General features: G+C 35.4%; 3 protein-coding genes across 3 annotated transcripts; 2 read left to right on the forward strand and 1 right to left on the reverse strand.

The window, feature by feature from the left end:
• Positions 1–478: 478 nt before the first annotated feature.
• On the reverse strand, positions 479–2,961 carry LOC149383731 (uncharacterized). Its single transcript, XM_089627899.1, has 4 exons — positions 2,196–2,961; positions 1,230–2,062; positions 694–1,131; positions 479–601 (listed from the first exon to the last, which is right to left on the reverse strand). Exons 1-4 carry the CDS (start codon positions 2,959–2,961, stop codon positions 479–481), a joined length of 2,160 nt encoding a protein of 719 aa, XP_089484025.1.
• Positions 2,962–3,311: 350 nt separating this feature from the next.
• LOC149383732 (tRNA (Ile)-lysidine synthase) lies at positions 3,312–5,920 on the forward strand. The gene is made up of 4 exons (XM_089629505.1): positions 3,312–3,898; positions 4,056–4,169; positions 4,249–4,539; positions 5,548–5,920. Exons 1-4 carry the CDS (start codon positions 3,416–3,418, stop codon positions 5,740–5,742), a joined length of 1,083 nt encoding a protein of 360 aa, XP_089485631.1. The 5' UTR covers positions 3,312–3,415; the 3' UTR covers positions 5,743–5,920.
• An 894-nt stretch (positions 5,921–6,814) lies between these two features.
• On the forward strand, positions 6,815–8,752 carry LOC149383733 (uncharacterized). Its single transcript, XM_089629599.1, has 2 exons — positions 6,815–7,950; positions 8,433–8,752. Exons 1-2 carry the CDS (start codon positions 7,375–7,377, stop codon positions 8,586–8,588), a joined length of 732 nt encoding a protein of 243 aa, XP_089485725.1. The 5' UTR covers positions 6,815–7,374; the 3' UTR covers positions 8,589–8,752.
• Positions 8,753–16,381: the final 7,629 nt, after the last annotated feature.

The following is a 16,381-nucleotide window of genomic DNA, read 5'->3' on the forward strand; positions in this document are numbered from 1 at the left end:
TTGTTTTCTAATGTTGATCAGTGTTATTGTACTTGTGAAGTTATCTGTGTAACCTCAATTGTTTGGTTTGAATTCTGTTTTGGTTAGTGTTAAATGTAAGGGTTTGAGTTTTGGTTTGGTTAGTTTTTGTGATGAAATTGTTATGGTCATATAAGATTATAGTTCAATGAAATTGTTAAATGTAAGGGTTTGTATTTTGGTTTGGTTAGTTTTGTTTTGATCTCGCAATGAAATAAAATAGGTCAGTTTGTACCATAAGAATTTCCATTAAACTGTACCAAAAAACAGGGTCAATTATGCAAGACAATTGCACCATTAAAGTCTACCAAGCATTAATGGAAATTCAGAAACAAATGTACCAAAAAACAGGGCCAATTATGAAAGACAATTGCACCATTAAAGTCTACCAAGCATTAATGGAAATTCAGAAACAAATGTTCCAAAAAACAGGGACATTAAAGTCTACATAAAACACATCCTAAACATCTGCATTCCGAGCTCCCTCTCTTTCTTGTTGCTTTCTTCGCCTTGCACTTCTTTTAACTGTTTCAGTTGTTGGATTGGACTTCGGTGGTCTTCCTCTCTTTTTAGAAGGAGATAACTGTGAAAGAAAGAGAATTAGTTTCAGATAACATCATATATTGTAACAAACACACATAGACCATAAAATAAATTCAGATTCAATAATCATACCTGTGAAACTGTTTGGTTTTCACAAGTTCGCTTAGAATGGCCACTCTGTTTGCAGTTGCTGCAACGATTTACTTGTCCCTTCCTACTCTTTTTTGTGCCGTTGCCAGTTCCAACACGCGGTGGTATCTCATCATTCTGCTTGTTTCTCTTTTTCTTTGGACGGCCTGGTAAAATTTGCTCAGTGGGAGGCAGAATTGGGTTCAAACCACAGTCTGGCCATTTGTCAGGACTGGTCATCGGGTCAATCATTCCAGAATACGCAGCTATGTATGCGTCTTTCTTGTACCAGTCATGTATAAAGTCGAAGTGGTCCAAACCAGATGACCAAATGCACGCCAAAGCGTGTGGACAAGGTATTCCTGTAAGCTGAAAGAGTCGGCACGTACAGACTCTTGTTCTCAAGTCCACTGCAAAGCTTTCAGTCCCAAATAACATGACCTAAATAAAACCAGATCAAATCAAAACAAATTTCAAATCAAAACAAATTTTAAATCAAAACAAATTTTAAATCAAACAGATTTCAAAGAGATTATTACCTGAAACTTTCCATTCCCGGCATTAGTTGCCATACAATGCTTTGTTACATTCTTGTGGTTTTCAATAATAGTAAAGATCCTGTTACCAATTGGACGAACCCATTTGTGTACTTCCTCCCTTTTCTGAGCAAATCGAACCATTAACCAGAACCGAATCTTCTCCAGGAGCGTCACAATTGGCTTATCTCTTGCTGGCAGTATGGCTGCGTTAAAACTTTCACAGATATTGTTTATAAGCATGTCACACTTCGCTTGAACTCTAAATTGTGACTTAGACCACTGTGACGGTTCTCTCTTTGACAGCCATTCATAGGCTTTCTCATCTTCATCTTTCAGTTCTTGCATCCGTTGCTTAAACTCGGTTTCAGTCGTGGCACGTGCACATGCCCACAACATTTGTTTCAACATCAAGCCACTATGATCCTTCTTGAAATTAGCATGTAAATGCCTTACACAAAACCGATGCTCAGCCCCTGGAAAAACCTCTGCCATAGCCTTTTCTAACCCCTTTTGTCTGTCAGACATCATAGTGAAGCCAGTGCTGTTATGGACACCAAGATCCTCTTGAAGTAGAAGCAGAAACCACAACCAACTCGAGGTGTTCTCTTTCTCAACAACAGCATAAGCAACAGGAAATTGGGAGTTGTTTGCATCAACACCTATAGCTGCCAAAAGCATGCCCTTACAATATCCCTTGAGAAAGCAACCATCAAACCCAAGCAAAGGTCGGCAGCCCTTGTTAAAACCATCTTTACACGCCTTCAGACAAATATACACTCTCTCAAAGACTCGCTTACCCTCAATAAGATCGATTTTGAGCAGTGCCGTGGACCCTACCAATGAACAATTACAATTAAATTGTGAAATTTTATCTCTATTTGATTGAAACAGTTTGGTGCAACTTTATCTCTATTTGATAATTGAAACTGTTTTTTTGAAAGAAAAAAAGAGAGAAAATCAGTTTACCTGGATTAGTACTTATGAGTTGTTTGCAATAGTCGTCGAGAATAGCAAATTGGCTCTTCACGGATCCCTCCAAGAAATCCTTGACATAATCTTTCGCCCTATAGAACGTTGATCTAGAGACATTGCTGTATTTTGATGATGAGACCATCTCTTTGAAGCAACTATAATCCATGTGTGGATTTAATCTAAATTGCTCAATAAAATGCTTGGCTAACCACTGGCTTGTGACGAGCCTATTGTCAAAGACTATGCCGCAATTGTGATCATCTACCAATGTGTTCACTCGCACTGTATTTGTATCCGGGCCCTTAATCCGAGCGTACAAGGTCCATGGACAACCAATAGTACCACATTTTGCTCTTAGCTTCGTCTTGTTATTGAAAACAAATGTGTACTGTCGATCAACCTTAATAAACTCTTCGATCAGTACACTCCTTAAGTCAACCATTGAAGGAAATTCCATACCGAGTTTAAACTTGAAATGAGATGAATTTGAGCGAGGGTTGTACTCTTGCCTGCTCTTCCTCGTGGTTTGCTCTTCATCATCGCTACACAGGTTGTCCAGGTCACTACCAGACCTTACTCCATCGGAATCATCGCCGCCACCACCTTGCTCAATGCAGACCTCATTCACGGAAGACCACCACTCCTTTGGGTGCATCAGTTCTTCATGATCTTCGTTGTCTGCGTACTCTTCTTCATGAAGTTCAAAGCCGGCGGCTTCATCTTCTCCTTCGGTCAAAGGTTCGAATTCCTGCGTTTCCATCTTCTTCGATTTAGGGATTTAGGTCAAACGTTTTTATTTTATCTCTATTCGTTATACGTCTGAGAGAAAAAAAAATTGATTTATTAATTAAATAAATGTTTTTAATATTTTGTAATACAATCTCACCGTTTATTTGTTCCACGTATGATATTACCGTCTAATACACTCACGGTGACACAATTTTGTAAGCTTGGGTATTTTGCCCACGAATTTAAAACATTGGGGATATAAGTGTTACAAGTCGAAAACTTTGGGTATTTATGCTGCTATTTTCTCAATTATATATATATATATATATATGTATATATATATGTATATATATATTTTTTTTGCAGAATAATAGAAACTCGTGTTGATGATGCACGAAAACCAAATAAAAAGAGTTTTATTATATTAACCATAAAGTGAAAAATTAAAAAAATAGCAGGGGAATCAGAGAACCGAACTTCCAAAAATGGTGGCGATATCGCTGTACAGAGGAAACCTTCACCGGGTCTCCGACGTCCCACGGCGCTGGCTTCCACCCAAGCGTCAAATCTCTCTCAAAGACTTCAAGATTCTCTTGGCTCGTCGCTCTAGAGCTCTCTCTCGCCTCAATTCCTCTTCTTCCTCTGAGCCTGACTCTAACCCTAAGCCTAACTCGGTCTCCGATCACCATGATGAGCCACCGAGGATAAAACTAGAATCTGAGACAGTACCGGAAGCGAACGAAGGATTCTCTGCCGATTGCTGTAAAAAACAGACCGGAGAGAGGAAGGACGAGGAAGATCTAAAATTCGAAGTCATCACGGAGAAACCTATCGTCGTGTCCGATTCCGCGGCTGATTGCAAGCCCGGATTGCTCGACGGAGCTCTCGATCGCGTCGATGACGGTGAGAAACCGCCGGTTGTGGTGGAGGCTCAGGCAATTGAGGGATTCGCTAACCCCGATCCGGAGGTATTTGTGAATGTGTTTATCTTGTGCTTATCAGTCAATTTTATCCTATAAACAATGAGCACCGAGTCTGAAGAAACGATGGCTCTTTGTTTGATCAAACTCATGTAAGCATTTCGGTCGTATGTTTGTTGTGTTCATGAATTTCCTTTTCGGCTAGGTGGTTAAGAAAGAGGAATTGGACATCGAGAAAGTGAAAAGGAAGAACGAAGTTGAAGAAAGATTAAAAGTACTGAATGACAAGAAACATGGTTTGGTTCAGTTGTTGAAGCAGGTAATTTCCCTTCTGAATTCTTTACAATCCCATTTTGTTTAATCTCAATCGCTGCTTTGATTTGTGACCGTATTTCCAGGTTTTGAATGCAGAGGAGGAATTGAAGCGGCGAAACTCAACGCAACTAGTTTCCAATCGTCCTCAAGCCCAGCTCCAAGTGGATGTCAACAATGATTCTGTGTCAATGACCCGGAATTTGACTCCGAGGACGGGTGCGGAGCCTAATCTGAGCTCCGCCGATGCAGAAGGGAACGAAGGCGACGCTCTTTCGAACCACAACCTTCATTCTCGCCAGATATTCCGGATGAACAGCATGTCGCCTTCCTCGGAGTCTCCTATCAGACGGCCATCGTATCTTCAGCACAACACGGTATCGCTATTCTCGCTTTGGCTTTAGATTTTTGTGTTTAGATCATCTAGTTATGCGACCTAAAAGAGTTATCTATCGGTAATTCATGGTTGGTTTGGATTGGATGATTTTGTTTCGTATCAGTTATCTATTACCTATCCTTGCTTGAGAAAGCCATGCTGATCGGTAGAGTCTAAGAGTATGGGGCTTTGAGCCGGTGCAAAGGATTTCAGAATAGATTTTGATACCTTTGTGCTTATAATGCAAGGCGAATTAACCACATGATCAAAGATAACACTTTTCTGAGAGTCTGTTCTTTGTAAGAATTAGAAGTTAAGAAGATAGCGAAATTTATTAGGGGATACAGACACATAATTTAAATAAACTATCACGGGTTTGGTATATAGTTATCTATTACCCCCTACTTGAGAAAGTCACGCTGATCAGTAGTGCTAAGAGAATTGTGTTTTCAGTTGGTGCAAATGATTTTAGAATAGGAATTGGTAAAAATAACTACATGGATTATTTGATTTAGCCAATCATACAAGGGCGAATCAATCAGAAAAAAAAGATTTTACACTTTTCTGAAGCCCTGTTATTATGAGTCGGTGCTTTGTAAGGCTTAAAGGAATTCCTATTAACCCAGAGTTGAGAAAAATATTGAATTCAATTAGGGGACATCGACACATTATTTGACTCAACTATTGGGATTTATGATTCTTTTAAGAACCTTTAATATTTGTGTAATACTGATATGAAATACTAGATAATGGGGTATCTTGAGAGATTTGTAACTCTCCTTAAAAACCAAAGTTCTTTTTCTTCTCCACAGTCCACACTCTAATTTCCCGCCAATGTATTTATCCTCCTCAAATGATTATTTCTTCTAACTCCTACTTATAATATAAAATATTACTAATTATTTCAAAATCACCCCTTAGCTAATTATTGTAAGTACTCCGACCCCAAAGATTTCAACGGATTTGCTATAATTTGGGAATTTAATTTTGGGTGATACAAAACGTGCAGGGTCTTCATCCCGTTTCTCGAACGAGTCTCGGGGCCACGGGAAGTCCATCGCGCTTCACTCCCTCGGGCCACGCTGCAAATATGCCCACATCCTCCGTTTCGGGAACCAATTACGTCGCTTCATCACCATCTCCCGTGGCATCTGGTGGAACTTCTACTTTTAGGGATTCACGGTTTCCGAGCCCTTGGAATTAATTCACCAAGACTCGAACGGGAAACAATGGCGGTTTCGAGGCTAACTTCTCAAACACGGGTCGAGGTAAAAGCTCTAATGCTCAATCAAGCAGTTGTTTTCTTAGGTCGTGCGTGTTGTTTGTTCTGTAAGAATTTTTATGCCTCATGTGTGTTAATTCTATTCTATTCTTGTATTGTCTGAGAGCATTCTAATATTTCGGCTGTGTCTTTTATGATAGCAACTCTACTAAACCGCCCAATCAAACACCCAAAAAAAAAAAAAATCTTCTCTACTATGACTTGTCTATTTTACCCATGTCGGTTCATGCTTAAAGATTTATTTCGCGTGTAATCATTTTCAACATGCTTCACTATTTTAAAGATGTGTCACTTGTGAAATAGAGTTGAATAACTGTGGGGACCATTTTATGGTGTGTCACCATTTGTGTGCTTGGTGTGCGAGAGAAAAAAAAGAATTTGAGATTTGAAAATTAGATGGAGAAAGAGAGAGCTTTCTGGGTCTACATGTAACTTTTCTACCAGTGAGAAGTTTGGAAAAAGGAGTAACAAATCTTTTGTTGCTACCTTGGTGATAGTTTTGTCTTCACAAATAAATATAGTAAAAAGTCGACGCGGTACGAAGGCTAACAGAATCGTATATTGATTCCTTGTAATTATTTAATTAATTATTTTACTATTTTAAGTTTACTACCAAAGTACCAACCAATTGGGGGAAATTTGTTTACCCCCTTTTTTCTGTATCTGTCAAACTTCGGGGCAAATGAATTATTAGTCCTTTTTGTGCAAGGTTCTATAAATCTTCCTTGAATTATTGTCTAATTTGTATTATATTTATAAGACGACATGAATTAATATAAGAATAATAAATATCGTTCAATTATTAGTCTGCAACAATTTGTCAGATAGTTAAAATTAATTGAGACTAAAATATAAATCATGAATTAGTTGTTCAGAAACTCTCAATTTTATCAATTTACTGCTGTTTACCCTTTTTTTGTAAAAACACATAGCAAAGGTATAATTACGGTATTAATCACATCTGTCGGTACACGGATTCGATCAGTCTTCAACCTTATTGAATGACTTAACCAAATTCCAATCAGTTTCTTTCTTTCAATTAAATGAGTTGTCAATTATTAAAGACCCAAATTTCTATCAACATAGTTCTTCCACTTTTCACCCCCAATCACCCTTTTTTTTCCCTCAAAATTATTCTTTCCTTAATACAGTTGGGCATATAAACATATTCATAGTCATACTTATACTTATTATGACCATGTTCTCCGCAAGGGTCGTCACACATAAATGTATGCATCTCCAAAACAAAAAAGGACAAAAAAGAAGAAGAAGTGGATTATTCAAGTCAACAGTCAAAAAAGCAAACACAAGAACACAAACAAACACAACGCCCCTTGTTATCCTCCGCATCAAGCGCATGTTAGATCTAATCACACGCCACAGATCTCACGCCACCAAACCAATCCAAAAACAGAAGAATCGCCAATTCGCAATTCAGTGGACCCCACTCACAGAAACCCCCATCGCTAAAATACTATATCAGAATCAGAGTTACATAACTTTCTCGACTCTATATACACGTATACGTGCATACATTTTCTATCGCCACCATCTATGGCTCACCGTATCACCACACAGCGGCGCACTTTAGCTGGCACGGACTCCAAGAAATCGGCTTCCATGGAAGCCTCTAGTCTAAGAAAACAACCACCACAATTAACAAGACCCAAAAACCCAGATCCCTTACCCATACCCAACCACAAACAGCTCTCGAAATCCTTCGACTCGTGTCAGATTCAGAAGCCCATCTCCCAGAAAGCCTTCTACTCCTTGGTGGGGTTTTCATCGGACAAGTCCAGGCGAGAAAAGGAAGAAAGAAAAGACAAAGTCGCTTGCTCGAAGAAGAAGGGTTTCGAGGAAGAAGAAGAGGAGAATAAGAGAAAGAACAAATTCGGGGCTCTTAGAAGCTCGGTGTCTTCTTTGTCCGTGGGTATAAACGGAAGGAGGAGGTCTGTGGGTGGGGCCCGCCAGGAGGTGGAGCTTGCTGACGTGTTCGCCGGAAACGGAGTGAAGGTTGTGTCGGCGGATATGCCTCCGTTCATGCAGATCCACGCCGTTGAGCTCGCTCGGAAAGTCCATGACAGTGCTGAGAAATTCACTTCCAAAACTCTCGCTTCTACTCTCAAGAAGGTAAACCTTTTTCTTATCTTTTTATTTTTTATTTTTTTTTAACTTGCGGTGGTTTACTGAAGTTTACTTCATGTGATTAGTGTGTGATTAAGGTCGAGTTTTTTTTTTTCATCAATTGTCCCTTTGTGGTGTTTGGAACATTGAAAATGAAGTAAAATTTACAGCCTGGTCCAAAATGAACAGAATAACAATGTTTACTCAAAATTTCCTTCAGATTTTCATTTTTTTTTTTCTTCTTCTTCTTCATATAGCTTTAATGCGGAGAGTTTTCAGCACAGCCTGGTCCTGGAAACTTAATGCAATAACAATAGGATTTTAAAGTCCAAGAACAAAACTAATTGGAAGTTGAAATATTCTTTCTGCTAGTTTGGGGACCGATTAAAAGAGCCATATTAATTTTTTTTTTCTTCTTGCGTCTGTTATTAAGAATCATTGTTTGTTGGTGCGGAGAGTGAATTTTGTGGGGTTTGAAAATTGTGCAGGAGTTTGATGGGATATATGGGCCAGCGTGGCACTGCATTGTAGGGACGAGTTTTGGGTCGTTTGTGACACACTCTGTGGGTGGGTTTCTTTACTTTTCCATGGACCAAAAGTTTTACATCCTCTTGTTTAAAACCACTGTACAAAGAGCAGATTGATTTTCCTTATATTGATGATGATGATGATCCCCAAATAGAACAAAAATACATGAAGAGCTATTCCATATATTTTACTGATGTAGAGAATTTTAACAAGAAAGAAGAAGCTAAAAACTACACTTTTGTTTTGTACAAGAACATAGTTTAACCATTGGTGTTGCTAATTGAGTACTTATTACTGAGCTGATTTTTTTTTTTATTTATTTTTTTATTTTTTTTTATTTTTTTTTTATTTTTATCTGCTCTAAGCTTATAGACTATTTTAATTAGGGTTATTAAGTTATATAGCCACACGGATATAGTGGATTGAGATATAGCCCACATTTGGTTAATTTCTTGTAAATAGCCAAGTAAACTTATTAACAGATTAATAAAAGCCTTATTTAACACAACCAAACATATATTTTAGGTAGTTAATAGACTGCCACGTATGCAAGTTGGCTATTTACAAAGTATTTACCAAAAGTTGGCTAATTTACAATTCCTATAGTTTAGGTGGTTTACGTAGCTAATTTTTTGTTTTAATTATCACTGATAAAGTTACTGTCTTTGTGTTACATACAGTTCTGTTTTAATTAAATATGAACATAATTTTATTAGTTAAAATAAAATTAGATTGTTTTAATCCATTATGATAATACCCATTTGGTATTATACCATTCTATCCTTCCTCTTAATTGCTATTTATTTACTAGCAGAAAATCCAATCACATTCCTTGGTATAGAATTTGATTAAATTTGTAATTTTTATACTTCGTTAAAGTCAAGGTTGATTTGAGAAGGAAAAAAGGTGTTTTGATGGTCAGACACACTTGAGTGTAAAAAAAACTACCAAGCAACATAGCTTTTGAAAAACTATGTAGTTGCTTGAGAAAGATTTTCAAATTTGAATCTAATTATTTTCATAGGAGGACTATCATTCCGTCTATTCTGACAAAACCCTTTCAATAATGAGGTTTCACATTACTTTGAGAAGTTACCGTTTGAATCGCCATTTGACATATTCAAACAAAGAGTGATAGCCTGGGTTTGGTTAGGTCACACAAGAATGGTAAGTTAATAATACAGTTTTTAATATGTGCCATTACTGTATGATGATTCTGATGGATAGGATAGGCACAAGTGAATTGAAGAGGGTTTCACAAACCAATGATTATTATAGGTCGAAAACATGTGGTGTTTATTTTACAGTTATACAACTGCAATGTGTATGATAGTGATGTGGCATTGCTGGGATTGGTTTCTTTTTTTTTTATTTGTTTGTTTATCGTGATTCATGAATGAATGTACGTGACAATGCCATGACTGCACAAACATTTATTTACGGATGATGATGGTGATGATTGTAGTGCCAGAACTATATATATATAGGTATATGTATATGCATTAAAATCAAGGCCTGGTTATAGGTGTTAGTCTTTGTTTTGATACGGTACTACACTACTACTTACTCTGAGCTCATTCATTTCATGTTCAGGCAGGGTTGGTTTTGCTGATTATATATTATTCATTTTTATCTTGTTTTACTGTTCCGTGACTCATTTACTCAATTTGGAGGGAAAAAGAGAAACAGTTAAAAGAAAAAGAAGGGTCCGGAACTAAATTCTGGAAATGAATGTTGACCCCTATGTACCAACTTTTAATAAATAGCCAATTGTGATTTCTCTGTTTTGAGCCTGCATAAATGTGGTGTGTTTTAACTTTTAATTAAAAATGAATAAGGAAGTTTATTATTTTTATATATTTTTCCTTCTGCTTTTGGGGTGACTTGAGTCCATTTTCTCATTTGGGAGGGGGGTTTCCAAGTGAGTTAACTGATTTTAGCTCCATATTGTTTCTTATTTTTTTTTTCCCTTTATTAAACTCCCATTTAGCGGAGATTTAGGGGCCGTTTGGTTTAGTTTTCTAAACTCGTTTTCTGTTTTTAAATTCTGTTTTCTGATTCTAATTTTTAAATTTAAAAAACAGATTTAGAATTACGTTTCAGAATATTTTAAATGTTGTTTGGTTATGTTTTCTATTCAATTGTATAGAGATAAAATAGAAAACAACTTTTCATTGTTTTCTGTTTTCTAAACAAATTTCAAAGAAAACAGAAACATGATTCTAAATCTGTTTTCTGAATTTATAACCAAACAGTTTTTCTAAAACCGTTTTCTAGAATTTAGAATCAGAAAACAGAAAACAAATTTGGAAAAGTTAACCAAACACCACCTTAAATCGTTTGAGTTAACTTTCTGATTAATTTTAACCGGTTAAATTATGTTATATATATATATATATATTTAGACCAATTTTTCATCTTTGGTTTAATACGGAAGTATAGTGTTATGAATTTTCACCTGGATGTAGTGAGATAGTGTGAATTTATCATATAACATTATAATATTCTATAACAATGTATAGGTTAAACTCCTATTTAATCTCGTGTGTAAGAAGTTCTACTATTGCTGTTATATTTGCAAATCTCATCTTTTTGTGTGCTCAACAGGAATTACAGCTCTTGTCCCAGTCCCCCATTGAATAGGATTTTAGGGCAAAACATTCATAGTTCATTCAGATAACAAATTTCTTTGCAAAAATTCTCCCAAAGGCCATATAGCCCTTTACCATGGCCCTTTTTTTCACATGCCTTGTGATCCAAAGGCATCGGTGAATTGATTTCTAGCCACTAAGAGCATCTTCAATCATGATGTAAAATTTTGATCTAAAATGCATTTTTGCATCAGTGAAAAGTGTTTTTCACTCCAACCCATGTCTATTTTACATCTCTTTGAAGAATATTCTAGGTATATTATTTTCCATTTGAATTTTCTTAAAATTACAATTTGAAACCTATAATAATTTTATATTTAACAAATTTTCCCAAATAATTATTCTTTTCACATCACCAATTTTGTATATGTGATTTACTTTTATGTATAAAAACACATGAATGTAGTGGTTTGATTGTAGTACTTTTTTAAAATTTTTTTTTTTAATGCCTTTGTTATATTTATTTCAATTATCTATGTAGTATTGTTGGTTAATTGTAGTATTTTTTTTTTTGTTAATGTATAAGTTGTATTTAAGTTGAAGTATTTTAGAATATATATATATATATATATATATATATATATATATATATTCAATAATTTAAACAGTTTTATTAAAATATATACATTAGGGACAAAATTGTAACTACAAATTCAAATAGGGTCAATAATAGAATTATTAAAAGTTTTAATATTAAAAAAAGTTTATATATCTATGAATACTGGTGATCTATATTTGGATCGCCACTATTAAAATAAGATGCAAATATAGAGAATGCATCAAATTATAGATCATGATTGGAGTGAAATCTCTAAATGTTGATGCAAAATGCATCACCATTGGAGATGGTCTAAGACCCTGAGAAGTAATATCCCTTATCCGGCGTAGTAACACTCACGCACAACTTGATCCCGATCATCGTTGCCAAGACTCGATTCTTTTCCTTCTTCTTCGTCGTCAACTTTGTCGCAAAGAAGAATTGTCAACTATCTAAGTTATGCAGCCAGACAATGCCATAGAAGCAAAGCTGGTCAAGTGGAACTCGTCTTTAAATGTCACTTTCCCCATAAACATTTCCAATAGAAGGATTCCATACCTATATATGTCGCTTATTGTTGACAACCCCGTTGCATATTCTAAAAAAAATCAACATAAAACTTACAAATTAACAGCCCTAATTATATGTGTGTGTGTATATATATATATATATATATATATATATATATATATATATTTGCATATTTTGTTGACCATTTTGTTCAAAAACTTTGTATAAGTAGTCACCAAAATTTCCCTTGAATTTTTTCGGACTATGCGCTAAAAGAAAATCAACATTAATATAAAATACTTTTCACTGCTACGACGTGTCTTTATTGATCGATCATGATTTCACCTTTATAGATGGATATGAATACAAAAAATACGAGACATATATAATACTCATCCTGAGCAATGACAACAGAAGTTAACGGAAGTGCCATGACCGTTGCTTAAATTTACCTAACGGAAGTGCCGAATTCCATAACGCTTTCGAGACATGGCGGAAATGGCAGGCATGTTTGGTACCGTTAGACACAATTCAATTCAATTTTTCCAAAATTTAATCTCAGCCGTTCATTAATTGTACTGTTGCTAGCATCAAAGGGTGAAAAAAATTAGCTGTTTATTACCGTTTGAGCTCGGAAATGCAACAAATTTTTACACTTTCATCCCCTCCATAATCCCACACTATAAATACTTAGCATTTGGTTTCAATTTTCACAACATACCAACACAAACATTCTCTCTAGTTTCTACAAACATTCTTTACACAATATTATCAATATTATTTATTTATTTTATATAGTCTTAAGTCATAAAAATATATATTATAGTTGTAACTATAATTTATATTATAAACTTCAATCAATATTACAAAATATATTTTATAAATACATATCATGTCTGGCGAATCATTATGTCACCAAAGTTCTCGTCGAAGTTCACGTGAATCACGTCTAAGTTCTAGTCGTACTCTCACATCATCACAAGCACAAGAAAAAGATGAGTAATATGAAGAAGTTCAACAACCCACTCCACCACAATAATATCCACAAAATTGGTTAAAACTTTCTCAATTTCCCAATTATGAAAACACCAAATATCATCACGTTCCTGATCCAACATTTTCATACCAACCTCCAAGTATCCTTCTAGAATTATCCCAATTCGCCTCGGTCTCTCCTTATGTTCCACGACAACAACAATATTTTACGCAATAACCACATCCACCACCTCCTCCACATCAACCACAATATTTTACACAACAACATCAAAATCCTTCTAGCTCACAACAATATCCATACGAAGACGCTTTCATGGTATATCAAGAACAACTTCGTAGATTTCAACACCAATCATCTCTTCCACCACCTCAACGCAGTTACCTCCTCCACCCCCTCCACATCAAGATCCTCAACCTCCACAACCAAAGGAAAAAATTCACATTCTGAAATGTGGAAAATACTTCATGGAGATCAACGATGACGAAGGAAAAAAAGTCAACGCAACAAATGTGGTAAGATCAACAAATGTTGTCGAGAAATGCCAAAATGGACTATATGAGTGTTGTAGTTCATAACATAGATGAGTATTGGAACTTAAACAAATGGATCATAGCCTTTACGAGAATAGAGGGTAGTCACACAACATATGCCATCTTAGGAATCCTTCTAGATGTTATAGAAGAATGGAACATACGTGAGAGAATAATTTTCATAACTCTTGACAATGCCACAAAAAACGACGCCATGATTAGAGCTTTACGAAAGATACCCAATCAAGGCTCCCTTTTACATCAAAAATGTGCTACCCATATCATAGACCTTATAGTTAAAACTCGGTTTGTACATTTTGACGAATGTATTACTAAGATTAGAGAAACCATAACTTGGATAAACAGTTCAACCCAAAGAGTAGACGAACTCAAAAGACATTTTTATTTTACAGTCTTGATGAGAGGAACTTCTACACCGATAATATGATTATGTGGAACTCAACATTAATAATGTTGAATACATTCTTGGCCGATAGATATGTAGAGATTATTAGTGAATATGTGAACATGAATGGAGACAATAACATAACCGAAGACGACATCGTAGTGACTAAGTGTTTTACTCATTTTCTTAACTTTTTTTATGCAGAAACATGTGCATTGTCTGCCATTTACTCACCTACATCTTATTTAGCACTACATAATGTTACAAGAATTGCCAAACATCTTCAGATTGCAAACATTTTTACAATATTTCAACCATATTCCCAATATAGGAGAACTTTTTTTTATCAATATATCAACCAATATTTCTTAACTTTTTTTTAATATTGGGGAACTTTAAAGATTTCTTACTTATATGGCTTTGAATGCATTCTAGACCCCCGAATGAAATTTGGAGGTTATCTTACATTTTTACAAAATTTAAAATGTCATAATGGACAAGATTTCATGGCACATGGTCAAATTATGGTCGTGGAAGAGTTTTACTTATTTATTAGATTTTATCAAAGACAAACTCCGAGTCCACCCGAGCCGAGTCCACCCCGAAATGTCTCAACAAGTACAAGAATATTTCGAGATATAGCTCATTTTTCTCGAGGCGGAACTTCATCACCAAGATTGTCACCACATCCCGTAACCTCTTAAGGATGTCTGAACACGACGAGATCACATTATACAACTCTCAACAATTCTCCTCTATGAACCAAGACGACCTCAACTTGCTGGTAGGTGGAGGCAACACGAAAACATGTTTCCAATATTGTCCAAGATGGCTCGAGATGTACATTCGATGCCAGTTTCAACGGTTTTGTCTGATTCTGCGTTCAGTAGCTCGGGTCGCATCATTGACGATCGAAGGCAGAGCTTGAAATCCGAAATGATGGAGGCACTGACCGCTTACAAAGATTGATGTCAACACGAATAACGTTCTCAAGAAACATTTGTGAACATTGATCTTGTTGATAATTTTGATGTAAACTTAAAAAAAATGACTATTCATGAGGTTTATTTTTGTTGCAATGTTTTTATCATAATCTTGTTGTAAAGTTTGATTATTAATTTTTTTAAGTGATTAATAAAAATGCAATTCAATTTACATATTAGCCATTTCTTTTAAAAGTTTTACATTTGAGTCCATTTGATTTACCATTTAAAATTGATATTTTTTATTAAATTAACAGAAATGCTAATTTTTGTTAAGCCTAACGGTATTACTACTTTCGTTAACCTCCAAAAGGCATAATTATGTCTAACGCAAGTGCTTATGTTGGTTATATAGAACACCAACACATAGAAAAAGGGTAGAAGGAACTAGTCCATGACTTAACATCGGTGGAATGGTACCTCCAATTCCCTGTATCTTCGATAGAGCCAATGCACAATGCAAGTAAGTCTGATATTAATAAAAGAACCCATCGTTCTGCTCTGGAAACCAAAAATAGAAATTAATAAAAGAACTAAGTGAAAATGAAATAGACAGACTTAACAGCTCATAATTAAATACCATAATTAAATAGCAACGTCGTTAAGGAAACAGAGCCACTTCTGTAAAGCCACGAAAGGCAATTTAACGGTACCAGAATGGCACTTCCTTCGGTTGCCCAGATTGATATAACACTCATATATTTTGACTCTCATAATGCATAAAAAGACCTCTAAGATTCGAACTATTAATTGCTTTTATTGAGGTCGATGAGCCACATGTCTTTCTTAGAATTTTTGAAGCCGCAACGGTTGAAGATATTCCGTGTAGAAAGAATCATGAATAAATTTTTGACGAAACCAGAAACTTGCACAAAATCTGGACAATGTTTAATATAGTGAAGCTCTCGAAATCAGTCCGTGTCAACTGGCGTGTTAGAACATGTTCCATGACATCTTGAATAACCAATTAACGTAACTACAAGAACCATTCAAATCTAGATTTTGGCCATTTTTGTTGAAATTCTAAAAATTGAGTAATGTATAACATATTTGGCAATTTATAGTTATAATCATCCATTTAACGACGATATTTGTGATTATGTGGGCTATTTATGTCATAATATTTTAGAAAAGAAAAAAACTTTATTTTCATTATATCTCCTCCTCTGTATTTACGGTTCACTCGTCCCTGTCCTTTCATTTTACTGTTCAGTTTAATCATACTTCCTAGTTTACAGAAACTCTCTAGGAAGAAATTTCTACACCTGTTAACACTCGACTATTCCTAACAATT

The sequence above is a fragment of the Urtica dioica genome, chromosome 10 (assembly GCF_054948205.1).
Source record: "Urtica dioica subsp. dioica isolate 48M chromosome 10, U.dioica_male_clone48M_v1_H2, whole genome shotgun sequence".
NCBI lineage: Eukaryota > Viridiplantae > Streptophyta > Magnoliopsida > Rosales > Urticaceae > Urtica > Urtica dioica.

Coding starts and splice junctions, on each gene's coding strand:
- LOC149383732 (XM_089629505.1), top strand. CDS start 3,416: ATGGTGGCGATATCGCTGTACAGAGGAAACCTTCACCGGGTCTCCGAC. Junction 3,899..4,055: donor TCGCTAACCCCGATCCGGAG/GTATTTGTGAAT, acceptor CTTTTCGGCTAG/GTGGTTAAGAAAGAGGAATT. Junction 4,170..4,248: donor TGGTTCAGTTGTTGAAGCAG/GTAATTTCCCTT, acceptor CCGTATTTCCAG/GTTTTGAATGCAGAGGAGGA.
- LOC149383731 (XM_089627899.1), bottom strand. CDS start 2,961: ATGGAAACGCAGGAATTCGAACCTTTGACCGAAGGAGAAGATGAAGCC. Junction 2,063..2,195: donor ACTCATAAGTACTAATCCAG/GTAAACTGATTT, acceptor GTTCATTGGTAG/GGTCCACGGCACTGCTCAAA. Junction 1,132..1,229: donor CCGGGAATGGAAAGTTTCAG/GTAATAATCTCT, acceptor GGTTTTATTTAG/GTCATGTTATTTGGGACTGA.
- LOC149383733 (XM_089629599.1), top strand. CDS start 7,375: ATGGCTCACCGTATCACCACACAGCGGCGCACTTTAGCTGGCACGGAC. Junction 7,951..8,432: donor TCGCTTCTACTCTCAAGAAG/GTAAACCTTTTT, acceptor AAAATTGTGCAG/GAGTTTGATGGGATATATGG.